The sequence below is a fragment of the Myodes glareolus genome, chromosome 14 (assembly GCF_982192425.1).
Source record: "Myodes glareolus chromosome 14, mMyoGla1.1, whole genome shotgun sequence".
Classification (NCBI taxonomy): domain Eukaryota; kingdom Metazoa; phylum Chordata; class Mammalia; order Rodentia; family Cricetidae; genus Myodes; species Myodes glareolus.
The window spans coordinates 10033448-10052178 of record NC_142039.1 but is presented as its reverse complement, the minus strand read 5'-3'; the positions used below and the strand labels follow the sequence as shown (position 1 = coordinate 10052178).

At 41.0% G+C, this 18731-nt stretch overlaps 1 protein-coding gene across 3 annotated transcripts in view; it reads right to left on the bottom strand.

Moving 5' to 3' along the window:
• Positions 1-18731, bottom strand: part of Nebl (nebulette) — a 351846-nt gene that overhangs the window by 154620 nt on the left and 178495 nt on the right. For 2 of the 3 annotated variants that reach the window (XM_087896342.1, XM_087896343.1), the window contains exon 4: positions 5635-5742. In XM_087896342.1, coding sequence (XP_087752468.1) covers positions 5635-5742 — 108 coding nt within the window. Of the gene's footprint in view, positions 1-1007; positions 1098-1674; positions 1766-4030; positions 4109-4195; positions 4371-5634; positions 5743-18731 lie in introns of those variants that run through there. The other variant, XM_087896336.1, reaches the window with a different exon arrangement.

Here is an 18731-nt window from a genome sequence, read left to right as displayed (position 1 = left end):
CAGGTGCTAATTCCCATACTGTGGTGGCTCTTCTCAAACTGCCCCTCAAGACAAACAAGGCTATTTAGCAAGAACCCCTGTTCTGCCCATGCACAAGTAATTACTGGTCTGAGACATATTTGTTTCTTTAAGTGACTGTGGTTTAAAAAATGGGGATAAAAAGCAGAGATCCGCCTTTGAAGTTCTGCCCTACATGAAAAAATAAAGCAAAGCCAGGTGTGAGGGAGGCCATGCACGGGAAAGGAAAGGCCAAAAGGTAATTTTCCATCTAGTTTTCTCAGGAAAGTCTAAGTATTCCTCATAGAAACCCTTTCCCTGAGGAGAGAGGTTGTTCAGAGGGTCTAATTAAACAGTGTGTCAAAGTGTTCCAAATGCACGAGCTATTCATGGACATGTGTTAGGCATTATAGGAGAAGTATGTGTTGTTGTCCCACGCCTTTCTTTGACATGCTTGATCTCTGCCTTCAGAAAGCGCTACTGACCCACGGCTACGTCAGATTACATCAGAGTTACTAGTGTCGATGAGTTGGAGGTAAAATTCAGGCTGTTAAAGCAACATAGAGGCTTGCTCTAAAAAATCACGCCTTCAAGGGCTTATTTCTTAGCTATCAACTTCATAACTAATTGATTATGTTAATAAAACTAGCAAAGGGTTGTAACAAAATACCACCCGTTCTTCTTACACACTAGTGCACTGAACTACTTAAAAATCAATAGCCTTCATGTAAATTTTTACTTAATGATGCATGTTATATTTCTTATATAAGGAGGAAAATTAACAAAAAGAAATCCATTTGTACGCTGTATGGCTTTCTAATTTTTATCTTTCTCTCCTTCAAAAACTACTTCTATATTTGCTATGTACAAAAAGAAAGCAAGTTACCCTGTGTCAGTTGTTTGGATTCATCTAAGTCCTAATTGCCTCCTACAGGATAATTTTGCCACCAGTTTACAATTAGCATGCATTTCTCATGCATGAGTTGACCCAATTACATAACAAATTTTACCTTTGGGGATTTCTCTTGACTGCTTGTCTTCTGTCCACCATACAACTCAATTTCACACTGTCAGCAGCTGAACATGGTTACAGTCAGTCTCTGTCAAAATGATTTATTTAAATTACAAACAGAGACCAAATCCCTAGATAATCGTCCCTACCCTCTCACGCGTACCCTCGCATTCAGCTTAACTTTGAATCAAATCTTTTAATAGTCCATAGACACTGTATTCAATTATTTAGTTCCAATAATCCAATCTTTCTGAAGCTAACTCATAAAGTCTCGGGGAACTAAATCAGCAGTGTCCTTGTGAGTTTATTAATGGGCGTATAATTTATTTTACATTCTAAGTCAATGAAAATTTATGTGGCTATATCAAAAGAGTTAGAATTAATTACATTTCAGTATCAAATTACAGACAGCTTTTGAACTTAGCTTTTCTTGCAAAGCAAGCAAGCTTTTCTTATGAATGGATATGCTGGGTTGCAAGCAGCAGAACAAAAAAGAGCATAGTTGCAAAACAGGATACATAATCAAAATTATAGGCACTCCCAGAGTAGGAGAAATAGTCGGATAGGCAGTAGTGTAAGGGCACGCGTGTAGGCACACAAAACTCTTCCCACTGTGCATCAAGGACAGGCACAAACGCAGGCAGATCTGATCATGGTAGACTTACTGTTTCCGTCAGTCTGAGAAAGTCAGGGACTCTCTTATTGGCTTCTTTTTCTTTCCTCTTCATCTGATACTTTTCTTCCACCTATGATAAACTAGAAAATAAACACCTAGTTTTTATCTACATCATGAAGGCTATAAAAACCTCCTGGGGCTATAGTTTGCCATTTTATTTCCCAATTTATCCCTAGACTGTGTGAGGCAATTGAAAGTGCAGCTTCTATGTGGGCATAAGCAGGTGCAAGGAAATACATCAGTCATCTCTGGCAGGCCACCCCGAGTTCCTGCGACGTGTGCTGAACACACTGCCTTGCCACGCTGTTGTGTGCACCCTGAATGAATGGGTGTTGAACACACTGCCTTGCCACCCTGATGCATGTACCCTGAAGGCTTGCTCTGTTTAGAAGTGGAAGGGTGGGAACCACCTGAAACTAGAGCTATAACAGCAGTCTCTATATGGATGAGATTACATGCGCTTTAATGCTCCCCAAAGGCACAATATTCCTCTGCTCACTCTGTACATGTACCTTCCTAAAGGTACATGTTTTTAATAAACATGCAAAGATATGTAAGGACTGGGGACAAAAGGGGCCATATGACAACTGAGTGACTTAATTGTGAACACCCACAGAATCCTGAGATGCTAAGACAGAACTTCCTACAGAGCTCCCCAGCAGCAGGCCGCTACAGATAGACTTGAAATCAACCTGAACTTGTAAACATTGCCCTCTGTTAAATTTTTCAGCTGAATATCCTGACTTTCCATTAAAAAAAATCTCTAATCTCATAAAATAAACAAAGTCAGTCAAACTTCCTCTGATATGAACATCTTAAACTAAAATGAAGACATCAACTGAACATCACTGGGGAAAATGACAACATTATTTTAAAAGCCCAGTTCTGTTTCTTTCCTTTGGGTAAGTAAATTCCAAACTCCACCTCTTTTCTTGTCCTTTCTGCCGTTATCCTGGGTAATGTGGCAGAAGCACTTTAAATGTCAGTACTTAATAAATCCCCGGTGTTCGCTATGTTGTCATTATGGATATCAAAATAAAGAAGGCAGGGCTAACCCATATTTTTTCCTTTTATTACTCAAAATTTGAAATTTAGGGTTCTTCTTTATCCTACACCCCTGTAACATTTGCAGACTGAGCGGGTATTTCCAAATGACTTCAATTCCTAGACAAATGAACATGAGAGTGCCTGAAAATTTTTCATAACAGTGACAGACACACACAAGCAATCAAAAATGCCCACTCATCCATAACATATTACCCCAAACACCTCGGAGTTATTAAATTCACAGCTTCATGTCTTTATACTTTCCTCAGTCCAAAGGAGATTAACAGCAGCTTAGAAAGAGCCACTAAATATCCAAAGGTAAAATGAACTGGAAATATATTCTATAAAGTAGATCAAAAAGAAAAATATAGACTATAATGATCATTCAGCTTCCCCCATCCCCTAGGGACTAATGGAAGACTCAAAGCACAACCCTCATCTCTTCTGGTCACCAAGGTGAGCCCCACCCAACCATCTATAGCAGAAAGATTCTAGAGTATTCCCAGTTTAGACACTTGGCTCACTTATTTCTCTCGAAACAGAAATAACCCAGGTCGCACACAAAATTATCTGTGTGGGTTTTGCCTAAATATTGTTGAGTGAGCATAAATGAAAGTGGTCTGGAAACTAGACATACCAACATGGTGGTTTTCAGATCAACTCGGATTTTTAACAGCAAGAGACGCTGGAGTAATGTGGAAAAACCCAGTGCAGAACGGAAAAACTCCATGAAGTTGTGGTCTGATAAATGAGAAATAAATTCACCAGACCTCAGAATATTCTGTAGCTTCCCTTCTTCAGAAGTAGGAGACCAGGATTTATCTCCAGTGCATGAACTGGCTTTTTGGAGCCCATTCCCTATACCTTGCTCAGCGGTGATATGGGGGGAGGGGCTTGGTCCTGCCTCAACTTGATAGGCCATGTGAGTCCCTACCTTTTCTGAGGAGTGGATGAGGGCTTGGGTGGGGGAAGTGTACAGGGCAGAGGGAGGAGGGAAGGGAAGGGAACCGTGTTTGGTATATAAAATGAAAAACAAAACTTTTTTCAATTAAAAAAATTTTAAAGTAGAGTCTTAATAGAAATAGTGTAAAATCTTTCTTTTACTGTAATCCAGTCACTGACAGACCCCATCATGGTTAAATGAACAACTACTACAAATTGCTAACACCAAGAGAATGCAGAAGGGGAATGGCTTTAAGATATGGTCTGAATTAGAGGCTTTTAAAGCTGACTACTGTCTGCCTTATTGTTGTTTGAACAGGCTGCAATGTACATGGCAATTATAGATTAATACATACCTGCATCGTAAGGGGTTTGGCATGATGAAGAACGGATCTGCAAACGACTTCTGGCATTGAATATAAAGTATATTCCTGCTAATGATAAAGTTTGGCGAAATGATCAGTTATTTTCTAATTACTTATGAACATAGACTTAATTTGAACATACATGAAAAGGCTTACCTTTGAATGAGCTGCAATCCTCATGTTAGCTGTCACGTGGATGTCTTAAGCAGAGTTGTTTAGCTCTTTGAGGATTAAGTTTCTATGCCAGTTGAACGTTTGGGATAGAACTGTAGTGTGTACATTTTAAAGCTCTGAGCAGAACCATCCATGAAATACACCCACAGTTTGTGTTTCTAAGCAAGAATAGTGTTTTGATTTGAGAAACGAATGAATGGGAGAAAAATGACGGTAATTATTTTTATGGTTCTTTTTTGGCAATCCAAAGAGTCATAAGAAAAACCAAGCGATGAATATCATCAGATCTTAGAAGGCGACTTCTTCACTCTAAATGAAAAAGTCAATTCTAATATAAAATGTCCACATAAAGACCAAACAGGATAAACCTTAGGGAATGTGATGAAAAGAAAGGCCTCTTCCCAGCCTTGAAATAACATCTTAATCATCAAATATTCCTGTTCTTGAATTTTTGACAACTAATATTTTCTCAAATTACATGCTAAACTCCAGTTGAAATAGTATGTGTATGTAAATATACATATATGTGCATGTATCCCATGATCAAGTCCCAAAATCAGTACATTTAAATGCATCTGCTAACTGTAAGCATTTCCTAGAAACTAGGGCCATATTACTTATAACATCTGCATGCACAAGTATGTATATATACACACTTATAATACCTGTACAAGTGATAGCCACCATATCATGAAATAGTGGTATGAGCTTTGCATGTTTGTTCACAACTATATCATACACGGCTGTCGATTTCCATTCTGGATATTCAACATTAAACTACTCCTTTACAGAGAAATAAATTTTGACACATTTCATAAAATACCTTGGAAGAAATACAATCACAAATATAAACTACAAAAGTTAAGAATGAACCATTTACCCAGCTTTAGTAAGTACTAAATTCACATTCTAATATGCCTTGGACTTCTGCCAGTCCCAATTTTTGTTATTTTGAAAAATACATTACTAAAAAGATATGACTTCCAAGTAGAAAGTAACTACATATACAAATGTTTATTTCTAAAATTAGATGTAACATATGATTAACAGATATCTAAAGTAAACACATAATTAGAAAAAAACAGATTTTTTAAATAAACCCAAACTATATGTTAACTTTATATGGTGATCTACAGGGAAAAAATTGTCAGAATTTTTAATTACAAACACTTAATTTTGACCAAATTCGAAGGCTTGGAGATATTCAAACTATATGAGGAAAATACTGATTATAACTGGTTGGCTGTAGAGAGATAACTGTGAGGAAATCTGAGGGCAAAGCTTTAATAGGTGAAGTTGGCACATTTTATGAGCAGACTGAACACCACTCAGCAACAGATATGCTTCACACTCACTTATGATCCGTTCCCATCCAGAGACACATCCCAGAGGCGCCCCGTATCGAGAAAAGCAGCACCTACGTTGCTGATTTGCTCCTGGGTCCTCTTCAGCCTCTGCAACTCAGGAGTATCTGTCACAATGCTGAAGCCCCTCCCTTTGCTTTCTTCAAAATCTCTTTTGTACTTGACCTGAAAAGAAAGAGGAAAATTCATGTGTGTGTACATGTGTGTGTACATGTGTACATATACACACTCTCACATGAACAGAAAAAGTAAATAGGAATCACAGATCCCACACAGGATAGACAAGGGCCCCAGAAGCTGCTGGAATTGGAGACCATGCCTACGTGCCAACATGCCTACATGCACAGCCCAGCTCTCAGAAAGAATTATCCTGAGGCATGGGGGCGGGGAGAGAACTAAGCAGACAAGGAGGCTTGTGTTCCAGAAGCTTTCCCTGTGGTCTGTCTGGTCTTCAGGAGGCCACCTATTCTGTGCATTCTGGCTTCATCTGTTAAACAATGATAACCATAGAAGTTATTTAACTGAATACAGGGAAAAGATCAAATGGCCTGGTAAATGTGTGTGACTAATTGGTACATGTATTTCACAATGGGTACTAGTATCACCGTTGATGCTGCTATTTAAACTGCCACTAGTGAAGAAAAAAGTAAAAAAGGGAATTAAATATTATACTTAATATTATAAATATAGTACAAGGCCCATCTTGTCAGTGAAAAAAACAACACTTGGAGCCTGGGCTGCCCCGAGTAGGAGATACGAATCAACAGTCAGCCGTGCCTGCATGAAGTCCCCCTTCTATGTCATACAGCAGAGCATATGGGTGCGATTACATTGTGCCGCACTGACAGATGTCGAGTAGATAAATACTTATGAAAATATTTATATAGAAGGCCACACCTCGGGATTAGAAAGTGTCTCACATTGACCCTCGGTACTCTGTGTGCAGAGCTATTACAGATGCTTGGGGGGGGGGGGTACAATTCTATAATCCCAGCATTAAGAGGGTAAAGCAGGAAGACCAATTACACAGTGAAATTCTGTCTTATTTTAAAAGGGACTGGGATGTAGCCTAGCAAGGTCAAACCCTGGGTTCAATCCCAGTATTGCTAGTAACTTAAGAGAAACAGACTCTTTTGCATCAAGACTAACAGGAGGCTAGAGGCTGGAACAACCATGGATAAACCCTGCAAAGTCTATCTCCTGTTGATCGCGCAGTGACAGTTCCTAACCCAGAGAAACACTTGTTTTGTTCATAACAACATGCTCACACTATTATCTTCTTGGGTTTTTTTTTTTTGTCTCAAATCAAGAACAAGGGAAACACATGTCCATAGCATATAATCTTCATTTTGCATTCAGAACTAAAAGCCTCAAGTTAACAACTAAGTTGTTACGGGTTTGTTGCAAATGTGGATCCCACATAGGTTTGAAAGTTTTCTTAGTGGAACCATCTCACCGAATCACACTCAGGTTTATAAACTCAATCCTGTCAAGAATCATTACCCTTGAGGCTACTGAGAGATTTTCTTTGATCAGATGAGTTCCAAAGGAGAAAAAAAAATTTAAAAACAAATGGAAAAATTTAGGAAATTCATCAGTTTCAACTTAGCAATATCTAATTTTCTCTCCATACTTTCCTTAATATTCTCCATAAATTCCTAAAAGTCCTAAGACCTTTACTTTAACTATTGCCATAAATAAATGATCCAATAGTGGTTATACTGTTATTGCAGAGAAAATGCTGAGTGAGCTTGACTTTCCACCCTCACTCTCCCAGCATTCACGACGATCGGGCACAGGTCTGAAGACACACAGGCCCAAGGCACGGTCTCAGTGTCTCAGTTTCCTAAGGGCGGCTGGGCAGCTTTGCTAGTAGTGAGAGAAAGGCTAGCAAGTACTGGGGATATGAGAAGATCACACGGTAATGACCACACTAAGCATGGAGCCCTTCCAGGGAGGCCAGTCTACCAGTTACACCCTTCCATCCCACAGCAGCTCCAGGGAAAGCACCATATTTCATTCTTTCTGATGTTTGCCTTGAGTATGAATTTCCAGAGAAGGAAATAAAAGAGAAAATATACTGAATACTGAAATTGTATGTTTGGAACTGATTAGCATCCAGCAGCCCTCGCCACAGTCATAGGACTCCTACGAACAGTTTGGTTTGGGCCTGCCTACTCAAGTGACTTGTTTGGAAAGTGTGCAATCTTCTCTGTAAATGGTTCTCAGTGTTTTAGAAGCTGTTTCTTCCTTTGTAATGATGTGGTACGCTATCAACACCCACTCAAGCGCCGACCACCCAGCATTTGTTTACTATAGCCAGGGAGCCAGGGAGCCGTTAGTCAGCTCTGTCTTCTGCACACTCCTGCCGGCTTGCATCCTACCCAGCCACAGAGCACCTGCAGAGGCTCATGGGAGTGGCTCAACAAATGTTTAAGGAGAGGAGAGCCAAGGAGAAAAAGAGAGAAGAGGAACTGAGAAGAGAGTGGGGGCTGCTAATCAAACCTAGAGATCAGAGAGCCAGAGCCATCTCAGAAAAGGAAATAAAAGTGGCTCTCCACGGACCAGCATCTGCCAGAGGGCCGTGAGGAGGGATGAAAGCCAGGGTACTCAGCTGAACACGCAGATCGGATTTTGGAAAAATATCCACTACCACTGTATGCTTATGAATTAACTTACCTGACACAATGATTCGAGTACTTAGTGGCCTCATATCAGCAGTTTTTTCCCAGCCTCTCCCCAGTAAAATAAAGGAGGAGGAGGAGGAGGAGGAGGAGGAGGAGGAGGAGGAGGAGGAGGAGGAGGAGGAAGAGGAGGAGGAGGAGGAGGAGGAGGAGGAGAAGGAGAAGAAGAAGAAGAAGAAGAAGAAGAAGAAGAAGAAGAAGAAGAAGAAGAAGAAGAAGAAGAAGAAGAAGAAGAAGAAGAAGAAGAAGAAGAAATGTTTTTTTCTTTTTTTCCTTGTGCTCAGCATTGGGTATAAAACTTTCACATCAGGTCTTTTGTCTATCAACTGTTTGTTAAAAACAGTGTATCATTATGACGGCTCACATAACAACGGCCTCTAAGGAATAGACTTCTCTGGACTTCCCTCCTTGAGACTTTACTTATTCAGTCATTTGTTCATTTAAGTGTTGTTTCAAGTGTAGAATTTATGATGCACAGGTACATACACCTTATACCTAGACATGAAATAAAAATCAGGCATAAAGCCTAAAGATTGATTCATGTGAATTCACTCATGGACCAAAGACATGTGATCTAGCCAGCGAACCTCCGCTTACAGAAAGCTAAGTCACCCATTCTAAGTCCTTTCATCTTATTGTGGATGTTAGACTAACAGCAGAAACTTGAGGCATAAAAGCAGAGGTAAATCCAGAGCATGAAAGGGTGTCATAGAAAGGGGATTCCAAACACGAGCTATCGAGGAGTGCCCGACGTTCAAGGGGACCCATGGATCATTTCAAATGAGCCAGGGCAGAAGGGTAAGCAGAGGGAGAGGGGAATTTAGCCCTAAAGCAGCTTGTTGGAACATACTTAAGAGAAGCCTAAAGCCTTCTCTTATAATATGGGCATATTTACTACTGATTGGTGTTCCTGTGTTTGTGACTTCATTTTTGATACCATGAGATCAATGACCAATTCCACCAGCTTGAAGGACACCACAGAAACATCACATTCTGCTCACTGGAAGGTTGTGAGGGATGTAACATCATAAGACTACATGCAAAAGTCTTAGATTGACCTGCAAAACATCCTCAGCGAGGTCGTGACTTGTGCGGCTCACTAGAATCTCTTTAGAGATGCTAAAAAATGTGGACCATCCACTTTGTTGGCGTGGTGCTGTGCACACATTCAAGGTTTAATAACTTATTCAAGATTGGTTACTGTTTGGTCTTGGACTTGCATTTTAAAGCCTAAAATGCAAAATATTGGTTCCCGTACAACACCCTGTGGGAATTAAACACTGCACAGGAAAATCTGATTAAAGGTGAAGTTAATTTTAACAAATACTAAGTCAAAGAATTGAGTTCAAAGGTAAAGTTGCTTTTTAAAAATTAATACCATAATTTGTAAATCCATGGCTAATTAAATGAAATTAAAGATATAATTAACTTTTCAAAACATAATCAAAATTCATTAAAAATAATTTCCATGAATTCTCATCTTCAAATTAGCCTTCCGTAGCATCATAGAGACACTTGGAGAGGTTTACAAATGTTTCAGGTTTCCATGTATAACATCCAACTCTATCAGATTCGGGGGGGACCTTTTTCAAAAATGAAGCCTATATTACAAAGCAAGTAATATAAATATAAAACAACCTAAAAATATATAATATTTTCAGTAATTTCTGTATCAGATCCATAATGATCATACACAAGACACTTGACTATGTCTGAGTAGTTATCAGCAGAGACTCACTCAGCCAAGGACAAAATAGTCTCGTGGCCCAGCTGCACCCCTTACTAGCTATGGGACCTCACTGACACTTTGCTTCCGCAAGCACAGAACAAGTATAATGGCAATAAAATACTGACAGCTCCTTTGATTGTAAGTTAAATGAGATGGTGGTAATGCTGGGCATCTAGGAATGGCTGCTATGTTCCAAACTCCATACTGGTCACTTTATATATCATGGGAATGCAGACTAGATAGGTCCTTCAGCAGGTGATGTGTAAGAAGCCCAGAGCATCCCATCCCCATAGGCAAGTATTTACTCTATCCCAGTCATTAAACATACAGGAAACACAAATTTAAATGTTCTTTACATAGAATCTCAGGCAAACACTGTCAGGTAGGTATTTTGGCCCATTGTATAGAAAAGGGAAGCTTGACCTCATGAAGCTAGCAAGGGGCAGAAATCCCACCATCCTGGCAACGTCACTGCCATTAGTCTCCACTGTATCTGAGAACTTTAAAAAATGCTGAAGTGGAAAATGTTCAACTGAGTACAAATGAGATCTAACAATGTTCTGCACACAGGCAGAGATGGGTGTGCAAACAGCTGAGCGGTTGTTTGGGGAGGGTGCCAGACAAGCTGCGTAGCTTAACAGTTAGCCCCTTCCTTACCTGGGATAGATCCAGTGGTGTCACAAAACAACAGGGAGAATCACTCGGAGTCAAATGTAACCCCAGCCTACATGTCAGCACAAAAGTCGTTCTGCTGTATGTGGTGACAGTCATCCACATGTCCAATTAATGGTGACCACATGTGTGGTATCAATGCTCAACATGTAGTACTGGTGAAAATGTTGATTCAAAACAAATAAATAAACAAACAAACAAATAAAGCCCACAATGACAAAGAAAACTGGTGCCTGAGTTCACAAATCTTTTAAACTGTTTATCCTTTAGATAGCCACTCTCATATTAAAGATCGACATGGGGTTTTGTTTTTGTTTTTTTGTTTGTTTTTGTTTTTTGGGTTTTTTTTTTGGTTTGGTTTGGTTTTTCGAGACAGGGTTTCTCTGTAGCTTTGGAGCCTGCTCTTGTAAACCAGGCTGGTCTCGAACTCACAGAGATTTGCCTGTCTCCACCTCCCCAGTGCTGGAATCAAAGATCTGTGCCACCACCACCTGGCTGATTATGATTTCTGAATGCCAACAGCTTAACTCACACACAGCACAGACTATTACCAATATCAACTGAGCTGGGGCACCATGTGTAGTTAAACAACTCACAGTATAGACTATTATAAAATCAGTTGAACTGAGGTGCCATGTTTAATTAAATGAAGGACAAAATATTGCAACAACAAACATTCTTGTTGGATGTTTCTCAGTTTGTTGGATAATAGTGAAGGCTTCAGGCTGAAGACAGTGTCATTGTTAAGAAGCGTTAGCATGAGGTCTCCCTGCTATGTAATAGTCACTACCATTTATTAAGGGTGGTAGACATTGTACCAGGTACTTCACAAACCATTTTGCTTAATCTTCAAAAAGAATCACTCTGCAAAAGACCTATTTTGACATTTTTTTGTACATGAAATATATGGAAACCTATAAGGGGTCCACATAAAACCTATTCCCATATACTCCATACTTCATCCACCCAGGGATTCTTAGGAATCAGCACTTTCTTCATGGCCTATGTCCTTAACCATAGACTGACCCAGAGAACACCAAACTTAGCTAGTTTAAGTCTCAAAGACTGATAGACCTGAAGATTGAGAAACAGAGGGAGACTCCCACTCTGGCAACTGAAACTCTAAGATGTAAAACTCTGGAACTAATCCATAGCCATGCTTGCCCCTGCCAGAACCTACAGGATTGGCTTTAGTTCTACATCCTGTCTTGATGGCCTCTGACTCCTGGTACTGCAGAAGTCCTGGAAGGCACATGGTTTCTCTAGAGTTTGGGTCTCATCACCTCTGAGCTATCATTTTGTTTTCTTTTGTTATGAGACAATAAGGACTGAATTTTGTATCACATGCAGCCAAAACTCCTAATAAGGAAAACAGGCTTACCGGCGACCATCCAAGGCCAGTACCGCCACCAAAGAAGTAGTAGGACCACAGATTGCAACTGAGACCTGCTGTCATCCCTAAAGTCTTTGCTCTCCCACCCCACCTTTGCCAATTTGAAGATTGTGTAGAAGTCAGTGTGTCCTTTAAAGGAAAATGAAGTTTTAATGAAAACAGACCAATATTTCTTTCAAAAGGCTTTCAACAAAATAACGTTAAATGTTAGTTCTTTTAGAAGACTTTAAAATACTCTTAAACAGTATAAACAAGATCAAGATCTTAAGCAATTTTCCTATGAGTTGTAGTCACTGGTCAATGTTGATGATTCTTTAGTGGCTACACATGGTACTAGTTAGATGCCCAATAGGTGTGCATCTAATGAGCATCTAAGATACCAGCCTCAAAACGAAACTCTGAAATGACTGCAGTCCTGAAAGTCTCTAAGTTAATTCAGTATTTCAACAGGGAAAAATTAACTACCAAATAACTCAAGCAAATTCCAAGGCTTGAGAGTTAATCTTGTGAGACGAGCTACTAAAGCAGTCTGTAGATTGATTGCTAACTTCTCTCAGCTGCCTGCCTGTGAACGTGCACATTTCATGACTCAGTAAGTACAGGGGATTCTAGGGGCGCTTGCAGTCTTCTTGTCTGCTTCAGAGAGGCTCCATCTAGGAGGGTCCATGGCAGGGGCCTAGGTGAGTACATATCTATGTAAATCTTCCAGAAGGACTTAGAGGATTTCCTTTCCCTCTAGAATAAACATTGCAAGAAGCAATGGTTTTGGTTCGCTTTGTTTTTGTTTGTTTTGCCTTATATTGTGGGAATACAGGAGAGCTGGGTTGTATAGTTATAAAGAGAATGAAGAAAATGTGACCCTTAAGAGTATCCTAAGTGGAAAAGAGGGTTCAGGTGGAGGGTGTCATGAGAGCTTCTACTTCACTGAATAATCCTGATTTTGGAATGCCACTCTGCCCAGGCCCATACACATCACTCTCAGACATTTCCACATAAGTGAGAATACAGCTATTTGAGAAAGAGAAATACGTTGGTGTTGCCAACAAGCCAGGTGGTCCCACTGTTTGGAAACCATCTGGTCTGAGTTTTCTCTTTGTCAGCACCATCAGTACATCAGTAGCAAGAGCTATTATGAGAATTGTGTGTATGCAGTCCTTTAAATAAACTCAAACAAAACTACCCTGAATGTAAATTTGTTATTTCTTTGAATTATGCTTTCAGGCTAGAGTGGAAATTGTATCAAGACAGATGAGTTATACTCTAAAACCTACCTTCACCACGTAGCATCACCAAACTGTATTGCATAAAGCTGGCAGTGCCTTCAGCCTAACTCCAGCAGCACCTGGAGGCTGTGTCAGCCTCTACTGGGGTCACGTCCATCTAACCCACCACTTGCAAAATGGAGAATTTTCTCCTGATGTAGCTGCCAAAACAAATCAATACATTCAGTGTGCTCTGTCTAGGGTTTAGATATTGAGAATGCTCGGATTTGGTACTTAATCAATTAAGGGCAAAGGGGCTCTAGGAAAGTTAGATCTAATTAATCAAAGATTCTATGGCTCCTTGTCCCATGGACATGACAAAGTAATAATAGGAACTTACCAAGTCACCACCTGCAAGTCCCTGCCCTGACTGCAAAGCAGGCAGCAAGGGTGCGCTACAGAACGACTGGCTTTTTCCTGTCCCTAAAATAAGGGAGGCTGGCTTACTAAAAATGCAGGCTCTCCACAGCACACACATGTGAACAGACACTGGCATTAATAAACTCTGTATCCTAAGACCTTAATCTTAGCTTCAGCCCAAGATAAAGTTCCCAGGCCCAGATGTTTTTATCAGAATACTCAAAAGTCAAATCTCCCTAAATGCCAGCATCTCCCCTCCAAGGCAGGCCTCCGTTTCGGTGCCCTTTAGATAGAAGCCAGAAGTCACCATGTCACATCCACTTAAGAAGGGACAAATTAAAGAGGTTAAAGTAGTGACCTCAAGTTAAAAGAGAAAGAGAGTCAGGCCATGGAGATGGCGCTCCTCCTCCCAGCGGGTCATCCTGGTCCCCTTTCTCGGCACCACGGTTTGAGTTGTCGGAACCGCTTTTCTTCATCGACACCTGACATCTAAATCATCTGACAGGCACGCGACCTTATCAAATTTCTAGTTACAGTGCAAATAGAGGTAACAAACCATATCCGCGGAAATGGGTAGCAGCCACACAAAGAGCTGGGGCTGCAGCCAAGAAGATGGCCACTCCAGGCCTGCTGGCCTGAAAGCCCCCAGCAAAGGGAGGAGGTCCGGGCAAGATAAAAGTTTCATTCCACAGAATCCAATCACCGCTCCGATTCTCCTACCCGAGATCAAATCAACCAAAAGGCTCCACATCAGGGTTGAAAAGCATCGTGAAATCAATGGTGTTTATCCGCTCCAACTAACACTTCAGCTTAAAAGGTAAATGTAACTAAGGCATCCGAGTGACGCCTTTGAAAGCCCCGGGCCCACGACAGAACACAGTAACACAAAGAGCGGTGTTATGAAATATCATTTCCCAGTGTGGTACTGGTGTGCAAAGATCAGCACAGCCTCAAACAGCTTCCTGCTGGTATCCGCACAGGACAAATGGGAAAAATAGCAGGTCACATAAAAACATCATCATTTGACCAAAATTCATTATGGACATGAAAGAAACTGTCACAATAGTAATCACCATGATGCATAATTAATATATGCTAACAAATGCATTTCCCAAAAATTACTCGTTTTTAAAAAACATGAGATGGGACGTAAACAATCGTGCGTGTGGTTATATGGACAGGTGGAGGTCAGAGGTCAGTCATCATTGTTGGTCCTCAGGAACTATCCGTGTTGGTTTTTGAAGCAGGGTCTCTCGCGGTGCCTGGAGCTCTTAGATTGGGTTAGGCTGTCCGTCTAGCAAGCCATGGGGATCCGCCTGTATCTCCCCAACACTGGGATTGCAAGCATGTGTTGCCATGTCTACCTAGGTTTCAGGTGGGTCCTCACACTTACACAGCAAGCACTTCCCCAGCTGACCTTTCTTCCCCATCCAATAAACCCTTTTTCAAATCTACTGTTTGTTCTTTCGTGTAAATGCTCTGGCTCGCAAAATTTATGGAAACATTACCAAAACATAGGGAATTAAATATTTTTTTAAAAAAACATAATGAGCTAGGCAATCATCTAATTAAAGGACAAACTCAAAATTAGATTTAACTTCATCCGACCATAAGCATCTTACTCTCCTAGTTGAGGCCTTTAAATTCCAGCCCCAGAAAAGGCTCAGTCAGGCTGAGATACATCAGGACACCAAACCCTTTTAATTTTCTTAATGAAGACAGATCAGTAATAGCCGAAAGTGCACTGTTTATTAGGTTGAGGGCGTCGCATCTCTGCTACTCTGCTTGTCACGTCTCTTGGTACAAGTGACAAGGAGAAGTAAAGAGACACTTAACAATCTCAAGAGTTTGGAAAGTCTGGGTGTTATGATTGGGCTATACAATGCCCCCAGAGACTCCTGTGTCTACAAGCTTGGTGGTCAGTTAGTAGCTTTATTTTGGGAAGTCATGGGTCCTTCGGGACATGGTGGCACAGTTCACTGGGAGTATATTATCCCTGCCTCTTCCTGTGATGCTGCCTGCCTCCTGGTTCAAGCATATGCAGGCCCATCACCATGTGGTCCTACTGCCACGGACACGGCCACTTTGTCACCATGCCCTTCCCACCACAGATAGCTGAAATAATCCCTGGGCCTGGGAGCCCCAATAAACCTTTGCTTCTTGAAACTGCTTCTGCCATGTATTTGTCACACTGAGCCAAAAGGTAGTTAAGACAATGGGGACTTCAGAGGTCTAAGGAAGTGCTTGTGGGAGTGGAGGCAGAGCAGTTCCCATCAGCCATACAGGAACTACTCCTCTATAGGAAATTCAGCAACCTGTGTTAAAACCGGACTCTAGCAAGGAAGCACTGAATAAACAGGTTGAGTTTTTTTTGTTTTGTTTTTTGTTTTTTGTTTTTGTTGTTGTTTTTGTTTTGATAGGACTCTGAGACCTCGACGGACCGGTTTGAGCTTAATTCTGATCTTAGAAAAATATCAAAGTGTTGACTGTTGGAAGAACTCAGATAAGCTTAGTTTGTAAGTCAAAGAGCATTAATGTCCATGCAGTAGCTATAAAAACCCACTGTCTTACTCTGCAAGTGCTGGTCCAGAATCCCTGTGCCCTGAGAAGCACTGACTAGAGAAGATGAGGAGTTCAGACGCAGACCTACGAAACCAAGGAGACATCCTGAGAAAAGGATGTCTGCCCTGAGTGTCATCAAAAGGCAACACAGGCTTTTTTGAAAGGGAAGGGGGCAGAGACAGAGATAGTGAAAACAATACAAAGTCATTTTGCTGTTGGTTTCAGAAATACAAAGATGAAAAAAACAAAAGTAAAAACAACCCAGTCTGTGTTACTTCCTTCCTAACACTACAGCTTTTCACAGTAAACACAGAACAGCTTGCTGCTTTTTAAGGTGGCGGGCACTCCTTGGGTACCCAGCATCCATCACCTTTTACTTGGGGGACATCTACTCTTTCCATTGCTCTCTCCAGAGAGAAATAATTTGAAATTAGCTAGAGCATTACATTTGCTTCTTAGTAACAGGAAAGTCAATCAGGGCCAGGGGATCCCAGGAGCACTGTTTCCCGGGCACCTCTCTTCCACAGGTCTGGCAGCTAGAAGGATACAGACGGAAGGTGTAGCAGTCACCTTGCTACCACAAGGCAAGCCAGACTGAAAAGAAGACACAGGATTTGGAGATGGGACATATCTGAACCCCTTTTGGCAACCTTTCCCAAACACCAACTTCACTCCCGGACTCAGGCATCAGTGCCAACAACGCTGACACTAGCTGGCGTTGAGATACCCAGCACTAGCAACGAGCAGTCCTAACTGGTTCACACGTCTACACGCCATCAGTCCTCAAAGTCTAAAAGGGCTTGGGAGGTCTTCTAGATTGCTTTCCTCTCAGTGTCATTCCTTCCATGTGCCAGGCCAAGAGTTAACACAGCTGCTTGTGGTGGAAGTCTGATTAGTACTCTAACCAGAAGAGTACTAACCGGAAGTGTACTTGCATACGGCTTAAGAAGGCAATGTGCAGTTACAGAATCACAGAAATCACCATCAGCGCCTCTGAAACATTTAGTTATATTGTTACTATTGCGTGTGATGCATGGGTTTCCACACATGTCATGGTGAGCATGCAGAGATCAGGGAACAAGGCAGTGGAATCCATTCTTTCCCTTCACTTTCTCAGGAGCTCCAGGATCAGATTCAGAACATCAGGCCTGTGAAATAAACACCTCAGCATTGAGCCATCTCACAAATAATTTTTTTAACATATCCCCAGAATGAAGTCCTCTCCCCCAAACAACTGCACATAAATAAAATGTTGAAAGCATGTGGGGGAGGGGGTAGACATGCAATTACTAATATTGATTGAAAGCATCACTTTTAGCAAAGGGGTCCTGACTTTTCTTTGTGAAATAGTTTAACCAGAGCAAGAATTAAGTTTTCTAGAGTTTTCTGGGGTGTCACTATTTAAGTTGCTGGCAATAGTGACATCAAAGCAAAATAAATGAAAATACAGCCAACATACTATTTAAGGCAGTTTCCAGAAGTGGGATCCTGTAACAAGAAAGCTAAAAACAAGATAGCTATGAATCAGCGGCATCGACTCATGATCCCCTATTTCTGTGGAAAGATATTTTCTTCATTATGCAAAATGTCTAAGTATGGGGACAGACAAGTGTCCTTTTGAATACATTGTCATCACTTAGGACATTGACAAAGGTAATCAAAAATTTTTACTATTGGGCTTGGAATGCAGTTGGGTAGTAGGGTTGTTGTGGCTTATTTAAGGCGCTATATTTAATTCCTAACACTGAAGAAGAAAGAGGAAAGGAGGGGAGTGAGGGGGAGTAGGGGAGGGAAAAGAGAAAAGAAATTCTTGCTATGCACTTCCTCAAAACCATCTGTGTTCATTATCTTTGGATATTTTGTTCCTAGCCAACTTGGAGTTTTGTTTTTCAACTATAGTTTTCTTTAGAAATACCCATTAAGGGTGGGGGGGTGCTGAAAAGATGGCTCAGTGCTTAAGAGAATTAACTGTGTTTCCAGACAATCAGAGTTCAATTCCCAGCACCCACTTGGCAGCTCACAACTGACTGTAACTTAAGTTCCAGTGAATCTAGCTCCCTCACACAGACCTATATGCAGGCCACATACCAATGCACATAAAAGAAAATTATTTTTTTTTAAAAAAAAAGAAATGCCCATTAAAAATCCAGCCATGAAGGTACAAGCCTCCTTTGTCACTTAGGAGACTGAAGCAAGAGAATCATCTGTACCTAGGAGTTTGGGAAAGGCTTTAGCAACATATTGCTGTTCCATCTCCAAAAGAGGAGGTAAGAGAAGTATCCTTTCAAAACAATAACAGATAAATTCTGATAGCAAGATGATCATGCCCAAGTTTTGCAGAGATCTGACTGTAAAGTGGATCACCATACAACCTCAGATGTACAACCTCAGATGTACAACCTCAGATGCTCACTACAACCTTAACCTGGGATCCAGTTTCACAAAGAATAAAGAATAGGCTGAGCTCAGAAGCGGAGACAGTGGACAACGGC